This window comes from Triticum aestivum, chromosome 6A (assembly GCF_018294505.1).
Source record: "Triticum aestivum cultivar Chinese Spring chromosome 6A, IWGSC CS RefSeq v2.1, whole genome shotgun sequence".
Taxonomy (NCBI): Eukaryota; Viridiplantae; Streptophyta; class Magnoliopsida; order Poales; family Poaceae; genus Triticum; species Triticum aestivum.
The window spans coordinates 412,405,513-412,431,976 of NC_057809.1; the positions used below are offsets into that span (position 1 = coordinate 412,405,513).

At 41.3% G+C, this 26,464-nt stretch overlaps 1 protein-coding gene across 1 annotated transcript; it reads left to right on the plus strand.

Annotated features, from left to right (window-relative positions):
- The first annotated feature begins 982 nt into the window (after positions 1-982).
- LOC123129621 (uncharacterized protein K02A2.6-like) lies at positions 983-11,114 on the plus strand. Its single transcript, XM_044549714.1, has 2 exons — positions 983-1,192; positions 10,224-11,114. The coding sequence occupies exons 1-2, from the start codon at positions 983-985 to the stop codon at positions 11,112-11,114; spliced, it is 1,101 nt and encodes a 366-aa protein (XP_044405649.1).
- The last annotated feature ends 15,350 nt before the right edge of the window (positions 11,115-26,464 follow it).

The window sequence follows — 26,464 nt, forward strand, 5'->3', positions numbered from 1 at the left end:
AAATCATGGCACTCGGGCCCTAGTGACAAGCATTAAGCATAGCAAAGTCATAGCAACATCAATCTCAGAACATAGTGGATACTTGGGATCAAACCCTAACAAAACTAACTCGATTATATGATAAATCTCATCCATCCCATCTGTTGAATGTATAATTTGGCTACTAGGTATTCTATGGGCCAAATTAATTTAAATGTGTGGTTGACAAATATGCTTTTGGACTTGCTGTTTATTTTGGAATGCAGGCTTGTCAAGTGTAAGAAGTTATTTTACCCAAGACAAGTATATAGAATTCTGTATGGACTAGCGGCTACATGGACAAATTCTCATGTGCTGGGCTAAAGCGTGGTTGCTAAGATGAAGGAATTTTAGCATGGGCAATGAAGTCACCTAAACAAAGCAAGAACAAATGGTGGCTCATTAGTCCTTATTATATAGTGTGATAGCGACCTTGTTGGAATATTGTATTCATATATCCAAGAGTCTTTGTACGTGAATATGGCCTAGATACGTACTACAGATAGCATGCAGATTTTGTACGCATGTATTACATGGTAACCGTATCGAGTCCTGTTCGGTTTTAGTTTTGGAGTTGTATTCCTGTACGACAAGGCATGCTACGTAACTAGGTCTTGCCTTGTATACGCAAGGTCCAGCGTACCTTATTTATAAGGCCACGACCGATTGGAAAAAGCCACCAGCAATCGATCTATCAATACAAACTACTTTTTCACGTACGTTTATTTTCTATCATTACCTCCTGCCAAGCTCTAGCAGCCCTAGGGTTTGGAGATCTTTGCCATTTTGCGCTGGAAAGCGGCCAGTTCTCCTCCACGAAAGCGAGGAAATCTTTGTTGCTTTGCTCGTAAAGAAATCGTTTGTCGTCACGAAAGCACGACAAATATCCTGGTGTTGTGCGGCGATTTCGCGTGCCAACACAATTGGCGACTCCGTTGGGGACGAGAAGAAGAAGAGCTACACGATGAGTACCGAGTCCAAGAACGGGAGCGACATCGACCCGGAGAACTTCATCGCCGTCACACTCGACGATCTGTCGGAAGATGTTCGGTGCGAGCTTGAAGAGGAGATGGAGAAAGAAAAGGTTGAGAGGTTGAAGCTGAAGTTGGCTAGATACGCGAAGACGAGGAACGGTGTCGTTAAAAAGGTAGTTCCGAGCCCTTCCGATGCTCAGGTAAAAAACTCAACCGAGGAAATTGCTCATCTAATTGATGTACCCGTAGCTAGTAAATATGGTTCTGATATGGAAAATACGACGCGTACAATTACTAAAGCAGTAGCTAATAGACTTGAAGAATTTAAGGTGCAATTTAATAAAGATCTTGAAAATTGTCTACCTGGTCATGTACGCTCATTAGTGCTGCAAGTCAATGATGAGTATTCTGGAAAAAGACCGATGCCAATAGACAGTAGCGGATTTAACAATTTGCCAAGTAATATACATACGCCTAGTGCATCGGCTAATGCTATACAGCCTTACGCCTCTTTAAACAATAATCTGGATGGCCGGAACTATGTTGGTAGTTCGGCTAATAATTTTGTTCCTAGTACTACTGCTCCTATTGTTTCGACTTCGGTTCCAGAAAATCACAATAGCAATAACCGAAGTTTTGGATTTAATTCTAATATGCAGCAGCCTAGTTATCAGACAGTGGCATATAGTACGCCACCGCTGCCGCATGTCGGTACCGGTGTTCCATATGGGCCGGTTCCTGATTCATATTTTAGTGGGTCTCTGTTGCAAACTTCGCATGCTCCAATTTCTTTGCCGGAATTTCCACCACGTGCTGGTGTTCCATCTGCTCCACAAGCCGGTTCTCTACAGCCCAATAATAATTTTAAGGATCAGCTTGCTAACATACTTAGAGAATTTGATTTAGAACCTAAGGGTAGAGCACGTGCATATCAAAAACCATACCCTGATTATTTTGACTCGACATCATATCCTCGTGGTTTTAGAATTCCAGATTTTGTTAAATTTACAGGGGAAGATCGTAGATCTACTTTTGAGCATGTGGGACAATTTTTAGCACAATGCAGCGAGGTCGGCACATCGGACGTTTTTAGATTAAAATTGTTTCCATTATCTTTAACCGGCACTGCATTTACTTGGTTTACATCGCTTGCTCCTAATTCTATTTCAACATGGGCACAATTGGAGCAAAAATTTCATGATTATTTTTATAGCGGTGAAACAGAACTTCGGCTTTCAGATTTAACTATGGTTAGGCAGAAATATAATTGTAGTGACCCGACCCGAATGGATCAAGTCTACTGTGCTCCGGTGTCATCCCTGGATCAGTAATGCTGACACCACACAGTACATCGAAGGATTTATAGCAGAGTGGCAATCACACACTTAATACATCGTTGTCTCAAAGAGAACTTATTACAATAAATATGGCTTAAGGCCACATTATAACGATAACAGCGGAAGACTCGGAAGATAAATGGGTCCATCAACTCCAACGGCATCACTGAGTATAGAACCACGACCCTAAAGCACCTTACTCGTCGTCTGAAAAGTCTGCAACATGAAAGATGCAGCCCGAAAACGGGTCAGCACATGGAATATGCTGGCAATGTAACACATAGAGAGTAATGGAATGAAACAGCTATACTACATGCATATATGGCTGGTGGAAAGCTCTATGGTTACAGTTTTGCGTAAAGCCAGTTTTTCCCTACTGTGAAGGAATAAATTTATTTAACTATCATGGTAGTTGTTAAACATCGAGAATGGTTGACAGCATTCCGATCCCAATTAAGTAATTAAAACCCAACAACATTAATTAGAAGTAACATGATGAGATTCACATGATATTCAAGTACTAGATACTCAAGTTGTCCATAACTAGGGACACGGCTAATCATGATTAGTTTATACACTCTGTAGAGGTTTGCGCACTTTTCCCGACAAGACTCGATCGCCTCCGTTTGGTTTCTTGCACTACAGGGTGTTTGAGAAACGGATGACCGAGACATAGTCTTTCAGAAGCGCTAGCACCTTACGATCGGGTAGACTGTACCACCTACATCCCCTACATCTGCTAGTCTACCACTGTAAGAGTTCGCACAACTTAGTCAACTATGCCAGAGCCCATAATGGCTTGTGGCTGCACACGGAAGTTACTAGCATGAATGATCTTATGATCTCTTTGAGCCTGGGTGGCGGTCCGAAATAAAAACAGGCAAGTCCTGATAGACATCAGGTGCCTCAATCCACCCAGATGTGTGTTCAAGTTGCCACCTTAGATAAACCCTTAATTATCAATCTCACATCTGTCATGGATATCACTCACCCAATCCACGTCTACTAGCATAGCATGGCATAATAAGCAAACGTAGAAGTAACTCCCAAAGGTTTGATAATAATACAGGTAATAGGTACTACCTCATCTACTTCCCATCCCACAATTTAATTAGATCCTAGTCATGCAATGTGTGAGGATTGATCTAATGCAATAAAACTGGGTTGTAGAAAAGGTATGATCAAAGTGTTACTTGCCTTGCTGATGATCCGCGAGACCTAGAGATTCGAAGTAACAAGCGGCGCAATCCGGGTGATCTATCATAGACAAACAACAAGCATACAATAAGTACTCATCTAATGCACAGGTAAAACTCGAACAAGAGAACGAACCAGAAAGTTCAACTTAAGAACTCCGGTTGCAAAGAAAAAAAATCGAACCGAACAAAGAAACGGAAAACAAATGGCGGAAGAAACAACTCGGTTCTAGCAAACTAGGTCAAATTTTACTGTAGCAAAGCCTTGTTCAAGTTGATTAGACGGAACGGCAGTTTCGAAACGAAACTCCAGGCGCTTGAATCACCTGATTCCGATAAACGAGCGAGAAGAAAGACTAGAACGAAGATCGGATCTGAGATCACGATCGCGGAATAAATCCGACGAAAAGAAAGAGACGAATGGTTAAACGAACGGGCGTCATTAACCGGGAAAAATCGGTGATCACGTTCGTTGAGACGAACGGTCCGAAAGAAGAATGAAAACCGATCTAGGGTTTCGGAAGAAAACCGAAACAAAGCCGGAAGAAAAACCGGAAAAAAAAAGAGAAGAACCGGAACGGTTTTCTAGAAGAAAAACCGAACCGAGGAAAAGAAGAGGCGGCGCGGCTACCTCGGGAGGCGGGGCTCCGAGTGGCGGCTTAGGGCGGCGGCGGCGGCTTAAGGCGGCGGCGGCGGCTTAAGGCGGCGGCGGCTTGGGGCTTGGGTGGTGTGGGGAGAGGGGGGGGGTGTTGGGGTATATATATAGGAGGGGGGTGTTGCTTGGGGGAGGGGGCAAGAAAGAGGGGAGGGGCGGCGGCGGCCTAGAGTCCTTCTAGGACTCGGCCTGGGGCGGCGGGGCGAGCTGGCGCGCAAGGCGGCGACGGCCGGGCCGGCCGGCTGGGCCCTTGGCCCAGGCGGGCGCTGCGGTCTCCTTTTTTTTAACGGTTACGCGCGCAGAAAAACAAAAGAAAAGAAAACTAAATGAACTCCGAAAAAAATCTAAAGTAAATTTTCCCCGACTCCTAAAAATGAGTCGAACAAAATGAACTTTTCTCCGGGCCTAGAATGCAATTTTCGAAAGCATGCATTTTTCCCTATCCAAATAAAATGCAAATAAACACCGGAAAAACAAAAATTTGATTTATTTATTAAATCTTCATTTTTCCTAAATTTGGGAAAAGTCATATTATTTCCCTCTCTCATATTTTGATATTGGAAAAATAATTGAAGATGAAATAAATAAATCAAATGATCCTCTTTTCAATTTTGAGAAAACTCTCAAATATGAAAATAACGAAATCTCCAACTCTCTCCGAAGGTCCTTGAGTTGCGTGAAATTTCTAGGATCGACCAAAATGCAAGAAAATGTGCTATGCATGATGATCTAGTGTATAACATTCCAAATTGCAAATTTGGGATGTTACAATAATGAGCATGTTCATGATTATATTAGGAGGTTTAGGGATGTCAAAAACCGATGTTTCAGCTTGACCATAGCCGAAAAGGATTTAGCCGATCTTGCCTTTTCGGGTCTACTCACTCATATCAAGGATAAACTAGAAGGGCAAGTATTTTTAGATGTTAATCAAGTTTTGCAGAAGGCTTTGGCGCAAGAAAACCAGGCTAAGGAAATTAAACAATATAGCCGGTTTAAAGATAATAGAAATAAAGAGAATGATAATCATGCGGTTAATGCCTTAGATTATTATAGTGATTCGGCTAGTGAGGATGATGTTAATATATGTGTAGCCGAATGGGTTCAAGCGCCAAAGTCAAGACCTTTTGCATGTTCTGCTTTGAAACCTACACCTGCTAGAAGAGAAATTAAATATACTTTTGGTGTAAGCAAGTGTGATAGAATTTTTGATATGTTACTGCAAAACAAATTAATTAGAGTGAGGGAGGGTCATGTATTTTTCTCATGCTACTAATGATTGTAACGTGTTTCGTCGACAGGTACAATCAGCCATCAATGAAGGACGATTGACGTTTACAGAAGGTTCTAAGATGAAGCTCGACAGCGACCCTTTTCCTATTAATGTGGTCGAGCTTGAGAGTAAAAAAATGCTTATTCGGTCGGATCAGACCGAATCCGCAAGAGAGAAAAATATTGTTGATAACAATGCTCCTCCAAGGATGATCAAACCAAAAAATCCAGAACTAGGAGTATGGAAAGTTAATGGAAGAAGAAAACAAGCTCCAAGGCCAAAGCCGACAGTTAGCATGTTGTTGGAAAAATATACCTCACGCAAGACCAGCAATGTGTTTAATCGGCTCGGAGGTAATAAGCGTCCAAGATCTCCTTCTGGACCCTGCGGTCATGAGCAATGGCAAGGAAGTGCATATGACCAACGGCCGTATTTTGCAATGGAACCGACATATTAGGGTTGTGCACCTCCTATGTATCCGCAGTTTCCTCCATGGGGGTTTAATCCGTGGGAGCCATATCCTACAGGGTCAGCCTGTTATTTTCAGCCGAGATGGACTCCGCCGAGGCCTATGTTTAGACCAAACGTACATGAGAAAAGGGCTCATTTCAATGAGGTGGCTAGATCACATGACGCCATCGAGATTCGAGGAGGTCGATCACCGGTACATAGTGCAGAGCACAACAACTATAAAGGCGACTACAAGCGATTATGGATGCCGGTAAAATGTGCCGATCCTAAACCCGGAAAAGGTGCAGATGATTTAGAAGCTGCTCATGGTCTGAAAATTGTGGAACACCAGTCAGATGAAGGTGTTGTCAATTGTACAGAAACAAGCAGTGTCTCGAAAGAAGCTCTCGGTACAGAGGAGAAAAGTAATGGCATAAAGTTGTGGCAAGCTGGCCAGTCTGATCAATTTCAAAAGCAAACTAATTCTGGGCATGACCCGCATGCACGACCGGATGCTATATCTTCACGTACTATTCAGAAGCCTAAATCGGCTAACACACAAGCTGATTTGATCATAAAGAATTGTGGCATAGGAACGTCCAGGAGTTTGCCTCTGAGGAGTTTCAAGTATAATACTAGTGCATCTACATGATGGGACTCAGGCAATGTACGTGGCCAGGGATTTAATGCCAGTACCGTATATGATCAGCAGAGAAGTTTTTTGGCCAGAGATAAAATGTTTGCCAGAAAAACAGAAGTATGTCAGTATAGGCCGAAGGACCAGGGGGGTAGCCAAATTAAGTTTGTCGCGCCAGGGACTAAACCAGCATCGTAGTGGTGCCCGAATGGACTTACCCACACTCAGAAACGACGTGTACAACGGCTACGGACATTGGAAATAAAGGAAGAGATAGCTGAGAAGAAGCGCGATAGATGGTTCAATCATGATAAACCAATGATGCCTACAAAGACTTGGAAGGAGAAGTGCATCGCAGCAAAGGAAAATAAAAATACGGATGACACCATTATTGCAGAAAATTCAGAGAATGATAAAGATGTACCAACTGGTATGGATGTTAATATGGTGTTCGCGTTGCCTACTGAATTTCGCGCGCCCGAGGCTGAGATTGCTGAACTTGTTCTTGGCCCAAAGAATGCTACATTTAAGAAACCATAGAAGCATGGGCAGCACCTAAAGCCATTATTTATCAGAGGTCACATTGATGGTAAGCCTATTGGTCGCATGCTTGTTGATGGCGGTACAGGTGTTAATATTATGCCCTTTTCGGTATTTTCTAAGCTGAACCGAAAAGAGAGTGAGTTAATGAAGACCAATATGGGACTTAGTGGGTTCTCAGGGGAATTGTCCGAGGCTAAGGGCGTTATTTCTATGGAGCTCACAGTCGGAAGCAAAACGTTGCCAACTGCGTTTTTTGTTGTTGATGTCAAAGGCCGGTATAATATTCGGTTGGGACGCGATTGGATTCATGCAAATTGTTGCATCCCTTCTACCTTACATCAGTGCTTAATTCAGTGGTTTAATGATGATGTGGAGGTGATTGAGGCCGATAATTCTTCATGCATTGCTTTGACGGACGCGCCGGTTGATTGGCAACATGGTGAGATGCGATGTTTGACCGGTAGGGATTTATCGGACTATGATTATATCAATATTGGTAGAGATGGTTTTGTACCTATAAATGCACAGCCAGCTAACGTAGCTCGGCTTAATGATTTATCTATATAAATGATGAATAAAGATGACAGTATTAAGTGGCTGCAAAGACACAGAGGAGTATCGTTTGGGAAAGACCGATATGCATGAAACTATTGAAGATTTTGATAACATGGAAAAGCTTGCACAGGGATTCTCATCGGCTGATCCACTTGAAGAAATTGATATTGGTGATGGAAGTATTCCGAGACCTACATTTATCAAAGCTAGCTTGAAAGCCGATTAGAAAAGTAAGGTATGTTTATTACTTAAAGAATTCGTTGATTGCTTTGCTTGGAATTATACTGCGATGCCCGGTTTGAGTAGAGATTTAGTAGAGCATATATTACCTATTAAATCTGGTTTTAGGCCGCATAAACAACCTCGTAGAAGTTTCAATCCTAATTTGTATGACCGCATCAAAGAAGAAGTTGATCGGTTGTTAAAAGCTAAGTTTATTCGGCCGTGTAGATATGCAAATTGGGTTTCTAATATTGTGCCCGTGGAAAAGAAAAATACTGGTAATATTAGAATCTGTGTTGATTTTAGAGATTTGAATAAGGCTACTCCGAAAGATGAATATCCTATGCCTATAGCCGACATGCTTATTAATGATGCATCAGGACATAAAGTGATTAGCTTTTTAGATGGTAATGCGGGTTATAATCAAATATTTATGGCCGAACAAGATATGTCTAAGACTGCTTTTCGTTGACCAGGTTTTGTTGGTTTATTTGAGTGGGCCGTTATGACATTTGGCTTGAAAAATGCCGGCGCTACATACCAACGAGCTATGAATTTATTTTTTCATGATCTTCTAGGTATTGTACTAGGAATAGATATATTGATGACATAGTTGTTAAATCGGATGGGTTTGATCATCATTTAGCCGATTTAAGATTAGCTTTTGAAAGGATGCGCCGGTATGGACTAAAAATGAACCCACTCAAATGTGCTTTTGGCATGTCGGCTGGCAAGTTTTTAGGCTTCATAATTCATGAAAATGGCATAGAGATTGACCCTAAGAAAGTGGAGGCAATTAGAAATTTGGAGGAACCCACATGTAAATTTGGAGGAAAAATTAATTACTTGAGACGATTCATATCTAACCTTGCAGGTAAAATTGAATCGTTTGTTCCTCTACTTCGGCTAAAGAATGAAGCCGAATTTACTTGGGGGGAAGAGCAACAAGATGCTTTTAATTATATAAATCAATGCTTGTCGAATCCTCCAATATTGCGGGCGCCCAAGTCCGGTGCGCCGTTCAGGTTGTACATTGCTGCAGAAAATAGGGTGATCGGTGCGGTGTTGGCGCAAGAGGTCAGCGGGAAAGAATACATCATTGCTTACTTAAGCCGTCGTTTGCTCGACGCCGAAAGTCGATACGTGTTTATTGAAAAGTTATGCTTATTTTTATACTATGCATGTACCAAGTTTCGTCCTTATCTTCTTTCTAGTACGTGTGTTGTAGCTTGCCAGGCTGACATCATTAAGTATATGTTGCAATGACCGATTCTTAGTGGTAGGATTGGAAAGTGGGCTTACGCATTAATAGAATATGATTTAACATATGAATCGTTGCGTGCTATGAAGGGTCAAGTTATCGCCGATTTCATTGTTGATCATAGGATTAAAGATGATGAAAACATTAATTATGTTAGTGTATGCCCATGGAAGCTTTATTTTGATGGATCAGTTTGTAGGGAAGGGCAAGGTGTCGGTAATGTTTTAGTTTCACCTAATAATGTTTTTTTATAATACATCGGTCCGTTTGGAATATCCTTGCACTAATAACCAAGCTGAGTATGCAGCTTTACTGTTTGGTTTACAAACTTTAGTTGATATGGGGGTAAAGGATGTAGATGCTTTTGGGGATTCGCTTCTGGTAGTACAACAAATTAAAGGTGAATTTCAATGTTTTTATGGGTTATTAAATAGTTATTTAGACTGATGTTTAGACATAATTAAGTCTCTAGATACGTTCACCATCCATCATATACCTAGAGAAGAAAATTCTAGAGCTAATTATTTAGCACAACAAGCATCCGGTTATCATATTAGTAAAGGAATGTTCTTTTATATTAGACAAGCCGATGCATGCTGCGTCTATAATGATGGATACTTTGCCACAGGGTACACTTAGGCCTAGCACAGTTGATCAACTAACTGTACAATGTAGTGCAGATTCGGTGCATGGATCACAAACGACCGAATTAGCAAATAGTTTAGAACTAAGTAATTGGAGAGTTCCTCTAGTTAATCATTTAAAGGATCCAAGTCAAACGAGAGATAGGAAAATTCGGCGGCAAGCTTTAAAATATACTTTGTTTAACGACGAGTTGTATCGCCGAACAATAGATGGGTTATTTTTGAAATGCTTGGATTCTGATCAATCTAGAATAGCTATGGGTGAAGTACACGAAGGAATATGTGGAACACATCAGTCGGCTCACAAAATGCGATGGTTATTAAAACGAGCAGGGTTTTATTGGCCGACTTTGTTAGAGGATTGTTTTCGGTATTATAAAGGTTGTGAGGCATGTCAAAAATTTGGTAATGTACAATTAGCGCCCGCGTCTTTGTTAAATCCCATAATTCGGCCATAGCCATTTAGAGAATGGGGTTTAGATTTTATTGGTGAGATACATCCTTCGTCTTCTAAAAGACATTGCTTCGTCCTAATTGCTACAGATTATTTTACTAAATGGACTGAAGCAGTTCCTTTGAAAAATATGACTCATAAAGAGGTTATTAGTTTTGTTTTAGAGCATATTATTCACAGATTCGGTATTCCTCAAACTTTAACTACTGATCAAGGTGCTTCTTTTATGTCTCATCAATTTCATGAATTTTCCGAATCTTTAGGAATTAAGTTGTTGAATTCGTCGCCTTATTATGCTCAAGCTAATGGACAGGCTGAATCTAGTAATAAAACTTTAATTAAACTTATAAAGAAGAAAATTGAGGAACGTCCGAAAAGGTGGCATGAGGTACTTTTGGAAGCTTTATGGGCTCATCGGATAGCTAAGCACGGAGCGACTCAAGTAGCACCGTATGATCTAGTATATGGCCAGGAGGCGGTGTTACCCGTAGAGGTTAATTTACAAGCTCTTAGAGTGGCCAGACAAAATGATTTGTCGGCTGTAGATTATAATGACCTGATGATGGATAAGATAGATGACATTTCAGAAGAGAGATTAAGAGCTTTGCGAGAAATTGAGAAGGAGAAATTAAGAGTATCCAAGGCTTATAATAAAAAGGTGAGAGAAAAATCGTTTCAAATAGGAGATTTAGTGTGGAAAACGATTTTACCTATTGGAACTAAAGATAGGAAATTCGGCAAATGGTCGCCAAGTTGGGAAGGCCCGTATAAGGTTGTAGAGATCGTTCCTGGAAATTCATATTTTGTACAATCTTTGCAGGGAGAGAAGTTGCCCAAAGCTCTCAATGGGAAATATTTGAAGAAGTACTATCCTAGCATGTGGCAGGAGGCTTGAGCAAATTTGGCCGATATATTATTTGAGATATCGCCCTAAGAAATAACATGGTCGGTGGATTGATCAACATCGCCCTAAGGTATTGTTATGGTGTTTTTGATAAATCCAAATGTAACAAAAACAGGGGGCATGTGTTGAATGTATAATTTGGCTGCTAGGTATTCTATGGGCCAAATTAATTTAAATGTGTGGTTGACATATATGCTTTTGGACTTGTTGTTTATTTTGAAATGTAGGCTTGTCAGGTGTAAGAAGTTATTTTACCCAAGACAAGTATATAGAATTCTATATGGACTAGCGGCTACATGGACAAATTCTCATGTGCTGGGCTAAACCGTGGTTGCTAAGATGAAGGAATTTTAGCATGGGCAATGAAGTCACCTAAACAAAGCAAGAACAGATGGTGGGTCATTAGTCCTTATTATATAGTGTGATAGCGACCTTGTCGGAATATTTTATTCATATATCCAAGAGTCTTTGTACGTGAATATGGCCTAGATACGTACTACAGATAGCATGCAGATTTTGTACGCATGTATTACATGGTAACCGAATCGAGTCCTGTTCGGTTTTAGTTTTGGAGTTGTATTCCTGTATGGCAAGGCATGCTACGTAACCAGGTCTTGCCTTGTATACGCAAAGTCCAGCGTACCTTATTTATAAGGCCACGACCGATTGGAAAAAGCCCCCAGCAATCGATCTATCAATACAAACTACTTTTTCACGTACGTTTATTTTCTATCGTTACCTCCTGCCAAGCTCTAGCAGCCCTAGGGTTTGGCGATCTTTGCCGTTTTGCGCTAGAAAGCGGCCGGTTCTCCTCCACGAAAGCGAGGAAATCTTTGTTGCTTTGCTCGTAAAGCAATCGTTCGTCGTCACGAAAGCACGACAAATATCCTGGTGTTGCATGGCAATTTCGCGTGCCAACACCATCACCGTCCAGCAAGCCTACGATGGCAGTACTCATGCACGGCGGTGAGCATCATGAAATTGGTGATGGAGGAAGGTTAATGATGACGATGGCGACGGATTCCCCTCTTCGGATCCCCGAATGGACTCCAGATCAGCCCTCCCGAGATGGATTAGGGCTTGGCGGCAGCTCCGTATCGTAAAACGTGATGAATCCTTCTCCCTTATTTTTTTCTCCCCGAACACGAATATATAGAGTTGGAGTTGAGGTTGGAGAGGCACCAGGGGGTCCACGAGGTAGGGGGCGCTCCCAGGGGGTTAGGCACGCCCCCACCCTTGTGGACAGGGTGTGGGCCCCCTGGACTTGATTCTTTCGCCAGTATTTTTATATATTCCAAAAATATCTTCGTTGATTTTTAGGTCATTCTGCTGAAAACAGCGCCAGTCCGGGTTAGTTCCATTCAAACCATGCAAGTTAGAGTGCAAAACAAGGGCACATGTGTTTGGAAAAGTAGATACGTTGGAGACGTATCAGGGCCTACTTCAGAACATACGGCACGAGGCTCGGGTGTAGGCCGTTCGAGACTACTACGCCTCGAAGGGTATTAGGAGGGCCAAGTTGAAGTGTCGCAACAAGTTTCTGAGTAAGGAGAAGTACATGCAGGTAATTACCTATTCTTATGGCCTTGAACTTAGTTTTCTTGATTTGATTCGTAGGTGTAGCGCTGAAGTTTCTCTTGACTAACTTTGGTGCCCCCGAGATGGTGTGTGGATAAGATGGACTGTTGGGAGGCGTTGGTGGGTGCGTGGTGCTCTCCCGAATGTCTAGTCGAACACCATAGGGCCAAGGATAAGCACGACCAAATGGAAGGTGTGCCACACCATCAAGGGAGCTCCAACCTATTTGAGTACGGGGATAACTGGGTATGTGGTTTGCTACATGATTCATGCAATTTCATTCTTCATGCTAGCATTTATCCCTTCCAAAATGACTTAATATGCTTAGTTAGTTTAAAAAAGGCATAACTATCTTGGATAGTTCATTTATGACATAGTTAGCTCTAAAATGACATAATAACCTTAGATAGCTCTATAAAATGACTTAATATGCTTTAATTAGTTAAAAATGGCCTAACTACCTTTGATAGCTCAATAACGACCTAAACTAACCTTAGCTAGTTCATCCATGACATAATTAGCTCTAAAATGACATAATAACCTTAGATAGCTCTATAAAATGACTTAATATGATTTAGTTAGTTAAAATGGCATAACTACCTTCGATAGCTCAATAACGACCTAAACTAATCTTAGCTAGTTCATTCATGACATAATTAGCTCTAAAATGACATAATAACCTTAGATAGCTCTATAGAATGCCTAAATATGCTATAGTTAGCTGAAAAATGGCATAACTACCTTGGATAGCTCAATAATGACATAATTAGCATACTTTGGTCAAAAATGGCATAATAATCTTGGTTACCTCGAAAATGACCTAAACTTAGCTTATTTTCCTCGAAAATGACATAATAACCTTTCTTATCTCCAAAATGACCTATTTACATAGCAATATCATTCTTCATGCTAGCTTGAGCCCTTAACTAATATTTTGTTCCTCTCTCTCAGGCGCACCACCACAAGAAGCATGTGCCAAATCTGTTCGACCTCTATGGCATGGCCCATATGGCCCCGTACAAGAAGGCCAAGCCATTCACAGAGTCTGACCTAGATCATCTAGGGAGCTTCACCAACATCTCCTCCCACCACAAGCTTGTGAAGTACAGAGACGAGGGGAAGGCGAGGAAAGGGGAGGACTTTAACCCAAGCCAGGATCCTTTTGATACAGAGCTGGTGATGATATCTGGTGGCGGGAGGTCCCATGGCTCTCAAGCCATTGGTGATGGACTGATACGTTGTCCTAGGACTCTCCCACAGATCAAGAAGCCCTTGAGTAGCTCTGATCCTGAGATAAAGCCTCATGCACGGCCCGCGAAGCTCGCCATGGCGGTTAGTTATACAGACTCTCTCACCTTTCCTCCATTACATTGTGTGTGCATCCGTCGATGAGTACAATGCTAACGAGGAGTGGTGTGTTGCAGGCATTGGTTGAGAAAGAGAGATTGAAGACCCGAGCGCTTTTGGAGGAGGAAAAAAGGGAGGTAGTAGAGAGGGAGAGGGAGAGGGAGATGGAGGAGAGGACGGCTAAGATGTTGGAGGAGGAGAGGAACCGGAACGAGGCATCTAACCGGGCCCTATATGAGCTCATCGTGGTACGTTTCTCGTGCATATGAGCCCAATCATGCACGTAATGTTCGCATTACTAACTAATATGACTGACTCGTGAGAACCAAATGTGTAGACCATGTGCGAGAAAACGGTCAGGCCCCTCCGCCGATGCCCCAGATTGCTCCGGCGACCATGGTGAGTTTGATTTGAATGGTCCTTAGTTACTACTATTCACACTTCAGTTTGCATCATGCTAATGAGACATTATTGGAAATGATCTTTGGTGCAGCATGGCTCCCGACAAGCATCGACCAATCCTTCTACGTCTGCCAATGCCGGAACCCCGACCGATCCTTCACCTCTGTCTGCCACTGGCGTAGCCCCGACCATTCCTACACATCTGTGATAACGGTATTTTTCTTCTTGTTTAACCTATTTAGTCCATTTTTGACATAATTTAGCCTATTTAGTCCACGAATGACATAATAAGATGAAGAAAATCAAGGAAGAGGAAGGAAAGAAGGAATAGGAGAAAACAAGAAGGAGAAGAAGGTCTTCTTCTTTTCCTCCTCTTACTTGTTTTCATTCGTAAATGGCATAATAACCTTGCTAACCTCATAAATGTCATATAGTTAGCTTGTTGTCCTCTAAAATGACATAACAAGCTTAGTTAGGTCAAAAATGGCGCAATTAGCTAGGTTAGCTCAAAAATGGTATTTTTATTCTTATTTAGCCTGTTTAGTCCATTTTTTACATAATTTAGCCTATTTAGTCCACAAATGACATAATAAGATGAAGAAAATCAAGGAAGAGGAAGGAAAGAAGGAATAGGAAGAAAAGAGGAAGAAGAAGAAGTTCTTCTTCGTTTCTTCTTCTTCTTCTTCTCCTCCTCTTACTTGTTTTTATTCGTAAATGGCATAATAACCTTGCTAACCTCATAAATGTCATATACTTAGCTTGTTGTCCTCTAAAATGACACAATAAGCTTAGTTAGGTCAAAAATGGCATAATTAGCTAGGTTAGCTCAAAAATGGCATTTTTCTTCTTATTTAGCCTATTTAGTCCATTTTTGACAAAATTTAGCCTATTTAGTCCACAAATGACATAATAAGATGAAGAAAATCAAGGAAGAGGAAGGAAAGAAGGAATAGGAAGAAAAGAGGAAGAAGAAGTTCTTCTTCTTTTCTTCTTCTTCTTCTTCTTCTTCTTCTTCTTCTTTTCCTCCTCTTACTTGTTTTTATTCGTAAATGGCATAATAACCTTGCTAACCTCATAAATGTCATATACTTAGCTTGTTGTCCTCTAAAATGACACAATAAGCTTAGTTAGGTCAAAAATGGCATAATTAGCTAGGTTAGCTCAAAAATGGCATTTTTCTTCTTATTTAGCCTATTTAGTCCATTTATGACATAATTTAGCCTATTTAGTTCACAAATGACATAATAATATGAAGAAAAGAATGAATAGGAAGAAAAGAAGAAGAAGAAGAAGAACTTCTTCTTCTTCTAGTTTTCTTCTTATTCTTCTTCTAACTTTCTTGTTTCCCATTTTGCAGATTTAATTCACTATATGTAAGCTTGCATGGATGGAGTGCTTGTTTCTGATGTCTACTACACAACCTTCTTCTTGTAGACGTTGTGCGCCTCCAAGTGCAGAGGTTTGTAGGACAGTAGCAAATTTCCCTCAAGTGGATGACCTAAGGTTTATCAATCCGTAGGAGGCGTAGGATGAGGATGGTCTCTCTCAAGCAACCCTGCAACCAAATAACAAAGAGTCTCTTGTGTCCCCAACACACCCAATACAATGGTAAATTGTATAGGTGAACTAGTTCGGTGAGGAGATGGTGATACAAGTGCAATATGGATGGTAGATAAAGGTATTTGTAATCTAAAATTATAAAAACAGCAAGGTAACTAATGGTAAAAGTGAGCGTAAACGGTATTGCAATGCTAGGAAATAAGGCCTAGGGTTCATACTTTCACTAGTGCAAGTTCCCTCAACAATAATAACATAATTGGATCACATAACTATCCCTCAAAATGCAACGAAGAGTCACTCCAAAGTCACTAATAGCGGAGAACAAACAAAGAGATTATGGTAGGGTACGAAACCACCTCAAAGTTAATCTTTCCAATCAATTCATTGGGCTATTCCTATAAGTGTCACAAACAGCCCTAGAGTTCGTACTAGAATAACACCTTAAGACACAAATCAACCAAAACCCTAATGTCACCTAGATACTCCAATGTCACCTCAAGTATCCGTGGGTATGATTATACGATATGCATCACACAGTCTCAAATTCATCTATTCAACCAACACATAGAACCTCAAAGAGTGCCCCAAAGATTCTACCAGAGATTCACGACAAAAACGTGTGCCAAACCCTATGCATAGGTTCATGGGCGGAACCTGCAAGTTGATCACCAAAACATACATCAAGTGGATCACGTGGTATCCCATTGTCACCGCGGATACGCACGGCAAGACATACATCAAGTGTTCTCAAATCCTTAAAGACTCAATCTGATAAGATAACTTCAAAGGGAAAACTCAATCGATTACAAGAGAGTAGAGGGGGGAAGAAACATCATAGGATCCAAATATAGTAGCAAAGCTCATGATACATCAAGATCGTATCACCTCAAGAACACGAGAGAGAGATCAAACACATAGCTACTGGTACATACCCTCAGCCCCGAGGCAGAACTACTCCCTCCTCATCATGGAGAGCACTGGGATGATGATGATAGCCACCGGAGAAGGATTCTTCCTCCGGCAGGGCACCGGAACGGGTCTAGATTGGCTTTTGGTGGCTACGGAGGCTTTTGGCGGCGGAACTCCCGATCTATTGTGCTCCTTGATAGTTTTAGGGTATATGGATATATATAGGCGGAAGAAATACATGAGGGGAGCCACGAGGGGCCCACGAGGGTGGAGGGCGCGCCCAGGGGGACGGGCACGCCCCCTGCCTCGTGCCTTCCTCGTTGATCCCCTGATGCGCACTCCAAGTCTCCCGTACTTCTTTCTTTCCAAAAATAACTTTTTTGAAGGTTTCATTTTGTTTGGTCTCTGTTTGATATTCCTTTTCTGCAAAACACTAAAACAAGGGAAAAACAGAAACTGGCACTGAGCTCTGGGTTAATAGGTTAGTCCCAAAAATCATATAAAATAGCATATAAATGCATATAAAACATCCAAGGTTGATAATATAATAGCATGGAACAATCAAAAATTATAGATACGTTGGAGATGTATCAGCATCCCCAAGCTTAATTCCTGCTCGTCCTCGAGTAGGTAAATGATAAAAATAGAATTTTTGATGTGGAATGCTAACTAACATATTTCTCTATGTAATTCTCTTTATTGTGGCAAGAATATTCAGATCCATAAGATTCAAGACAAAAGTTTAATATTGACATAAAAATAATAATACTTCAAGCATACTAACCAAGTAATCATGTCTTCTCAAAATAACATGGCTAAAGAAAGCTATCCCTACAAAATCATATAGTCTGGCTATGCTCCATCTTCACCACACAAAGTATTTAAATCATGCACAACCCTGATGACAAGACAAGAAATTGTTTCATACTTTTGATATTCTCAAACTTTTTCAATCTTCATGCAATACATGAGCGTGAGCCATGGACATAGCACTATACACTACTAGGAAAAGGGCTAAAGATAGGATTGACACTAATGGCGCACCAGAGAAGTGGTGCGCCACTACTATATACTAATGGCGCACCTGGTGGAGACACGCCATTAGTGGGAAGACACTAATGGCGCACCAGGCAAAAGGTGCGCCACTAGTAAAACAATTTTTTTTCATTTTTTCAAATATACTAATGGCGCATCCTGGCAAAGTGCGCCATTAGTAGTTAGAACTACTAATGGCGCACCGGCGACAGAGTGCGCCAGTAATTTTTTTTTACTTTTTGACAAAAAAACATTCTAATGGCGCACCGCTGCTGGGTGCGCCATTAGTAAGCTTCCCCCCACTCCACCTATTCCCCTCCCTCCCTTCCTTCCCACTCGACCTAACCGTATGCCCCCTCCGCCCCAACCATACGCCGCCGCCGCGCCTGCATGCCCCCTCCGTCCCCTCCGTCCCCTACCGCCGCCGCCCCGACCCCCGCCTCCGCGCCCCCACGCCCCCTCCGTCCCCTCCGTCCCCTGCCGCCGCCGCCCGGACCCCCGACCCCCGCGCCCCCACGCCCCCTCCGTCCCCTGCCGTCCCCTGCCGCCGCTGCCCCGTCCCCACCGATCTCCTTCTGTCGACCATGGGAGCCGGCCAGGACCTGGAGGCCGGCGCCGGCGACGGCGGCGAGAAGAAGATGGCCCACTCCTCCTCCTCCGGCCCGCTCCCGCCGTCGGAGCCGCCGCACCTGCAGGGCCAGGACCCCGCCCAGTACCAGTACGGCACCTTCCACCCCCCTGCCCCCACCCCGATGTCCGCTACCAGGCCGCCCCAGGTACAGTTCCTCGCATACTCTTGCTTACCTCCGATGCTTATGTTTGGTATGTTGTCATCCTCTGCGACCTCGTCATCCTCTAGTAATCAATCAATCCCTTCCAAAAGATAGAGATAAAATGGAAATATCAGAGGATATGCCTCTACCTGAAAATGTACCACTCTGTTGCACGATGGAGCTCAATGCATCAATTTGTACTAGCTCAACACCTCAAGCTTTGCTTGTTAAATTTCTATGGCTGCTTGATTAGTTTTTGTGTGCTCTGCATCTGCATTGCCATGGCGCGGCTCTGGGCCTCTTTGCTTTGGTTTGGTTTGGTCACCATATATGCATCCAAGCAAGTATATATCATATGTTTGGGTGGATGATGGTACAGGCTTTCAGCAAGATAGAACCCCATAAATAAGATTAGCATTCAGCTTAACTATGCACGATGAGCGTGGGCGTGCTCATGTTGCTGCTATATATGCTCTGTCTACTGTGTGCGGTTTCTCGGATGTCATTCTCATCTATGCACTTCCATTCAGCTATCTGTACCATGCGGTTAATACATATAATTATCATCGATTCACCTCTATTAAGTTATTACCATGGTGCAGCTCTGCGCCTGTTTGGTTTCGTCACCATATATGCATCGAAGGAAGTATTTATCATATGATTGGGTTGATGATGGTACATGCTTTGAGCAAGAGAGAACCCCATAAATTCTAGGAGTGGCATGTTGGATTGAATTTGCCAGTTTCATTTGCTTAGTAGTAGACGCAGCATGTATTGTGCTCCTCTCGGCTTGGTCATACTAGTAGATGTCATCTCCACTTTCTTCACCCATATGAATAAGCTATGTGAAGTCCTATGCTGCTTAAGTACATGCTGGTCTGTTTGATGCGGTCTCTGTGCAATGTTTTTATCCTCTGCTCGCTGAAAGTTTAACTCTTTGTTGCTGCTAGTAGTGGATTTGCTCCAAATTACAACTCCTAGAAAAATTTGGAAATTTCTGATTGTTTTTTGGTCATTTTTGGGAATTTACTGTCAACCTAGGTGCATTTGCATCTGGGAGCAGAAGCGCACTTTCGCAGATATGAGCAATATTTATGAATTTAGTTATTAATTGACTATCATATTTTGAAGTAAATGACTATCTTGATGTCGTGTCCTGATTACTGTTATTAATTGTAATGTACTGATATTACATTATCAATTGTAATGTGAGAAATCTACTCTTCCTTGTTTGATCATATCTGTTGAATAAAGCCAAGTCTTCAGTAGCTAGTGTTTATTTCTTCAGTTTCATCAGTTTCGTCAGTAGTAGTTTGAGATTGTTTTCTGTCAATGAGTTTAGCTCGAGTTAGATAGCGCCAAGAGCGAGTCTGGTGCCCCCCTCTGATCGCTCGTGGGATGGCACGAGCGCCACGATCGGTGGTGCCGCATAGTTAGGGGCCATGAGCCCGTTTCCTTTGCTATACTGGAGAACCAGTACAGCAAACACATGCCACTTTAGGGGCCACGATCTTCATCCGCGTAGTTAGCGGTATTTTTAAGAACACTTTTTTGTTCTTGTTGTAGCAGCAAAACTTGTCAAACAACATGTTGAATTATTGGATGAAAGCGAGGAGGAGGATGACCACAATGAAACTATGATGCAATATGGTAGTGATGATGAAGATCACACTGGTCACAATATTGGTGATGATGACGAGTAGTTCTTATTATCTTCTGTGTTCACGTCTCTAGATTTTATCTCATGTGTTCACATCTGTCTTAATACCTTGCCCTGCCTTGTTCGGTTCTAGTGCATAAAGGTCTATGGTCAATGGATATTTTCTGCTTCCACTACAGAAAGGTCTATGGTATATTTTGTCTGTCCTTTTCAAGTAAAGAAATCTAAACGTTATCTGTATAATACCTTGCCTTGTTTGGTTGTATCGGTTATACCTGTATGTTGTCCAGTAGGTTTGTTAGGTTTGATAGCATAGAAGAAATAGACAGGGTACTCCATATGTTTTATGATCTATTGTAAGGGTACTAATTGGTCTCTTCTACTGCTTATCAAAGATGGCGAGAAGCAGCCACCGCCGCTCTGCGACACCGTAGTACGAGTTGGATGCTTCCGATTTCTTCACTATCATACTTGGGACTTCAGTATCATCCATGACGCAGGTATATAAAACAAGAGATCTCCCCTTCACCCATCTCATTATGATATATGTTGTTTGCCTACATCACTCATTGTCCCAAACTACAGAGGCTGCCTGACAGTTTTATGAACATGCTGATGGGTGAAGATCCGCCAAATAATGTGAAGCTGCGACAGGCCGGCAACGGGTTTCGCAGGCTATGGGATGTGGAGTTGGTGATCAAGGAGGGCCACATGTACTTGTCTCATGGGTGGGAGAAGTTCTACCGTGCCTACGACCTGCGGCTGGGGTACTTCCTTCTCTTCATGTACGACGACGATGCCACCATGCTCATTGTGAAGGTGTTCAACGCGACTATGTGTCGCATGCGCTACGCTGAAGATTATGATGCCGATACGTTCTGCCTCTTCTTATTCCTCTACATTTGTCTTTGTCTCACATCGATTGTTAACGGTCATTGTTGCATTTGGACAGGTAATGGGAGCAGCAGCAGCGACAATGGCTACAGCCAAAGCAGCAGCGACCATGGCTGTAGCGAAAGCAGCAGCGATTCTGGCTGTAGCGAGAGCAACAACGATTCTGGCAGCAGCATAGACAACAAGAAGGATGATCCGAACTGGAGTGCGGGAGAAGAGGAGCAGAGTGGGGATGAGGAGCTGCAGGATGACGATGGGCATCAGGCTGAGGATGACCTAGCGCTGGTGGTGGCTGACCAAGGGCAAGAGATGGTGGTGGCTTACCAAGGGCAAGAGATGGTGGTGGCTGACCATGGGCAAGAGATGGAGGTGGCTGAGGATGACCTAGCGATGGTCATGCCTGAAGGTGGCCTCGCGATGGTGGTGGTGCCTGTCAATGACCACGCACCGGTGGTGGCGCCGGCGATCCCACAGCTGGGCGACATGACCACGCCAATTGAGGTAGAAGACTACATCCCACTGCCTCCACCGCCTCCACTGCCTCGCCGCTCTTGGCGCATCAGGCTGAGGAAGGAGAAGGAGAAGAACAATGCATGAGAACTGAACTTTGTCAGGTATGTCAGATATCCAAAATGATATATATATATATATATATACTTAGTTACCTATGTTATCTCTAATATGCTTAGTTTCCTATAGGTTAGCTTCATTTTACCTAAGCTGGCTCTAATATGCTAACTTAGAGCTTATATGCTTAGTTTCCTATAGGTTAGCTCCAAAATAACTTATGTTAGCACAAAATGATCAAGTTTACATAATAAGCTTATAGTCTTTTTCTTATTCTTCTTCTTTTCCAAAATGACATAGGTTAGCTTCATTTTACCTAAGTTGGCTCTAATATAGTAACTTAGAGCTTATATGCTTAGTTTCCTATAGGTTAGCTCCAAAATAACTTATGTTAGCACAAAATGATCAAGTTTACAAAATAAGCTTATAGTCTTCTTCTTATTCTTCTTCTATTCCAAAATTCTTCTTATTCTTCTTCTAGTGTTCTTCTTCTTCTAGTCTTCTTCTTTTTCTTCTTCTAACTTCTTGTTTATCATTTTGCAGATTTGATTTAATTCACGGAAGCTTGCATGGATGGAGTGCTTCTTTTCCATTTGTGTTTTTATTTTGTATCAATGTGAAATTTTTGTGAATTGATGGATAACGGTGTTGGATGAACAATGTGAAACTTTTGTAATATGTAACGATGGAACTATGTGTTGGCTATGTATGTATATATGATGGAACTTGTGTGTTGTCTATGTATGTATATATGATGGAACTTGTGTGTTGGCTAAGATTGTTATATGGATGCTTGTTGTATATATATGTGTTGGATATCTCATAGGTGAAATAGTGACCTGAGATTAAGAAAAAAAATTAAAAAAATTGTTACTAATGGGGCACTACCGTGTGGTGCGCCATTAGTATAGCAAACACTAGTGGCGCACCGTGGGCAAAACTAATGGCGCACTGCCAGGTGCGCCATTAGTATACCAGATACTAATGGCGCACCAGTGGTGCGCCATTAGTAAAAAAATACTAGTAGCATGATACTAATGGCGCACCAGTGATGCGCCATTAGTAGGCAAAACTGGTGCGCCATTAGTAGCCCTTTTCCTAGTAGTGATAGGTGGAATAGAATAGTGGTTGTGGAGAAGACAAAAAGGAGAAGATAGTCTCACATCAATTAGGCGTATCAACGGGCTATGGAGATGTCCATCAATAGATATCAATGTGAGTGAGTAGGGATTGCCATGCAACGGATGCACAAGAGCTATAAATGTATGAAAGCTCAACAAAAGAAACTAGTGGGTGTGCATCCAACTCGCTTGCTCACGAAGACCTAGGGCATTTTGAGGAAGCCCATCATTGGAATATACAAGCCAAGTTCTATAATGAAAAATTCCCACTAGTATATGAAAGTGACAACATAGGAGACTCTCTATCATGAAGATCATGGTGCTACTTTGAAGCACAAGTGTGGTAAAAGGATAGTAGCATTGCCCCTTCTCTAATAATGATGATCATCACACTTTTATTTTCTTACAACTCAAGAATTACAAATCGATACTTAGGACAAGATATGACTCTATATGAATGCCTCCGGCCGTGTACCGGGATGTGCAATGACTCATGAGTGACATGTATGAAAGAATTATGAATGTTGGCTTTGCCACAAGTACAATGTCAACTACATGATCATGCATAGCAATATGACAATGATGGAGTGTGTCATAATAAGCGGAACGGTGGAAAGTTGCATGGCAATATATCTCGGAGTGGCTATGGAAATGCCATAATAGGTAGGTATGGTGGCTGTTTTGAGGAAGATATATGGTGGGTTTATGGTACCGACGAAAGTTGCGCGGTACTAGAGAGGCTAGCAATGGTGGAAGGGTGAGAGTGTGTATAATCCATGGACTCAACATTAGTCATAAAGAACTCACATACTTATTGCAAAAATCTATTAGTTATCGAAACAAAGTACTACGCGCATGCTCCTAGTGGGATAGATTGGTAGGAAAAGACTATCGCTCGTCCCCGACCGCCACTCATAATGAAGACAATCAATAAATAAATCATGCTCTGACTTCATCACATGACGGTTCACCATACGTGCATGCTACTGGAATCACAAACTTCAACACAAGTATTTCTCAAATTCACAACTACTCAACTAGCATGACTCTAATATCACCATCTCCATATCTCAAAACAATTATCAAGTATCAAACTTCTCATAGTATTCAATGCACTTTTTTATGAAAGTTTTTATTATATCCCTCTTGGATGCCCATCATATTAGGACTAAATTCATAACCAATGCAAATTACCATGCTGTTTAGGACTCTCAAAATAATATAATTGAAGCATTAGAGTTCATCTATTTTTAAAAAATAAAACCACCACCGTGCTCTAAAAAGATATAAGTGAAGCACTAGAGCAAATGACAAACTACTCCGAAAGATGTAAGTGAAGATCAATGAGTAGTCGAATACTTATGCAACTATGTGAAGACTCTCTAACATTTAATAATTTCAGATCTTGGTATTTTATTCAAACAGCAAACAAAACAAAAGAAAATAAAATGATGCTCCAAGCAAAACACATATCATGTGGCGAATAAAAATATAGCTCCATGTAAAGTTACCGATGAACGAAGACGAAAGAGGGAATGCCTTCCGGGGCATCCCCAAGCTTAGGCTCTTGGTTGTCCTTGAATATTTCCTTGGGGTTCCATGGGCATCCCCAATCTTAGGCTCTTGCCACTCCTTATTCCATAGTCCATCGAATCTTTACCCAAAACTTGAAAACTTCACAACACAAAACTTAATAGAGAACTCGTAAGCTTCGTTAGTATAAGAAAATAAATCACCACTTAGGTACTGTTGTGAACTCATTATAAATTCATATTGGTGTAATATCTACTGTATTCCAACTTATCTATGGTTCATACCCTCCGATACTACTCATAGATTCATCAAAATAAGCAAACAACACATAAAAAACAGAATCTGGTAAAAAACAGAACAGTCTGTAGTAATCTGGATCAAGCATATAGTTTTGGAACTCATAAAATTCTCAAATAAATTGATGGACCTGATTAATATGTCTATTAATCATCTGCACAAACAATTAACTCAATAGCTCTCTCCAATAAAAACTGGAAGCAATTCTCGTGAGCGCTAAAGTTTCTGTTTTTTACAGCATGGTCATAAAGAGTTCACCCAAGTCTTCCCGAAGGTTCTACTTGGCACAAACACTAATTAAACACATAAAACCACATATAAATAGAGGCTAGATTATTAATTTATTACTAAACAGGAACAAAAAGCAAGGAACATAAATAAAGTTGGGTTGCCTCCCAACAAGCGCTATCGTTTAACGCCCCTAGCTAGGCATGATGATTTCAATGATGCTCACATAAAGGATAAGAATTAAAATATAAACATAGCATAATGAAGAATATGACTAGCACATTTAAGTATAACCCAGTTCCTATGCATAGGGTTTTTGTGAGCAAACAACTTATGGAAACAAGAATCAACTTGCATAGGAAGGTAAACAAGCATAACTTCAAAACTTTAAGCACATAGAGAGGAAACTTGATATTATTGCAATTCCTACCAGCATATATTCCTCCCTCCTGATAATTTTCAGTAGCATCATGAATGAATTCAACAATATAACCAGCACCTAAAGCATTATTTTCATGATCTACAAGCATAGAATTTTTAATACACTCTACATAAGCAACATTCTTCCCAATCGGAATAGTGGGAGTATCAAAAGAGACTCGAATACTATAAACCGTTTCCACATTAAAAGAGTAATGTTCAAAAAAGGGTAATCATAATCATGACAAGTTTTATAAATATAATCATCACTACTTTTTATAGCATATGTATCATCACGATAATTATCATAAGTAGCAGGCATGCTATCATCATAATAAATTTGCATATCAAAACTTGGGAGACTACAAATATCATCTTCATTAAACGTAGTATCCCCAAGCTTGGGACAAACATTAATTGCAGAAAATATATTATCAAAAACATCATCTTCATCAAACATAGCATCCCCAAGCTTGGGCCTTTTCATATCATAAGCATAATCACTCTCATCATTAATAGCATGGATATCACCAATAGTATAGCAATTATTATATTCTTCCAAGCAAGTGCCAAAATGATTTTCAAGATCATAAGAAGCATCATTATCTTCCCAATCATAATCATCACAACAAGCAATAGGCATAACGAGATCATCATCAAGTGCATCATCTTCCACAATTATTTTTGATTTATTTTCATGAGGCACAACAATAATGGGAGCAACATTATTTGGGAGAGATATATTTTTAACTCTCTTCCTTTTTATTTTCTTCTTCTTCACCTCATGTGTGGGTTCAATCCTCTTTTTGGAGCTCCTTATTAATGAGATTGGTTGAATAGAAGGCTCCTCCTCGTTACCTGGTTCATCATAAGAAATAATAGGAGAATATTGGGAAGTCTCTTCCCTTTTGTTAGTATTCTCTTCATACTCTAGTTGTTTTCTTTTCTTTATGTAGTTGGCAATATAAGGATTTTCAATGCAATTCACCGCACAAATACATATAAATTTCCTCTAGA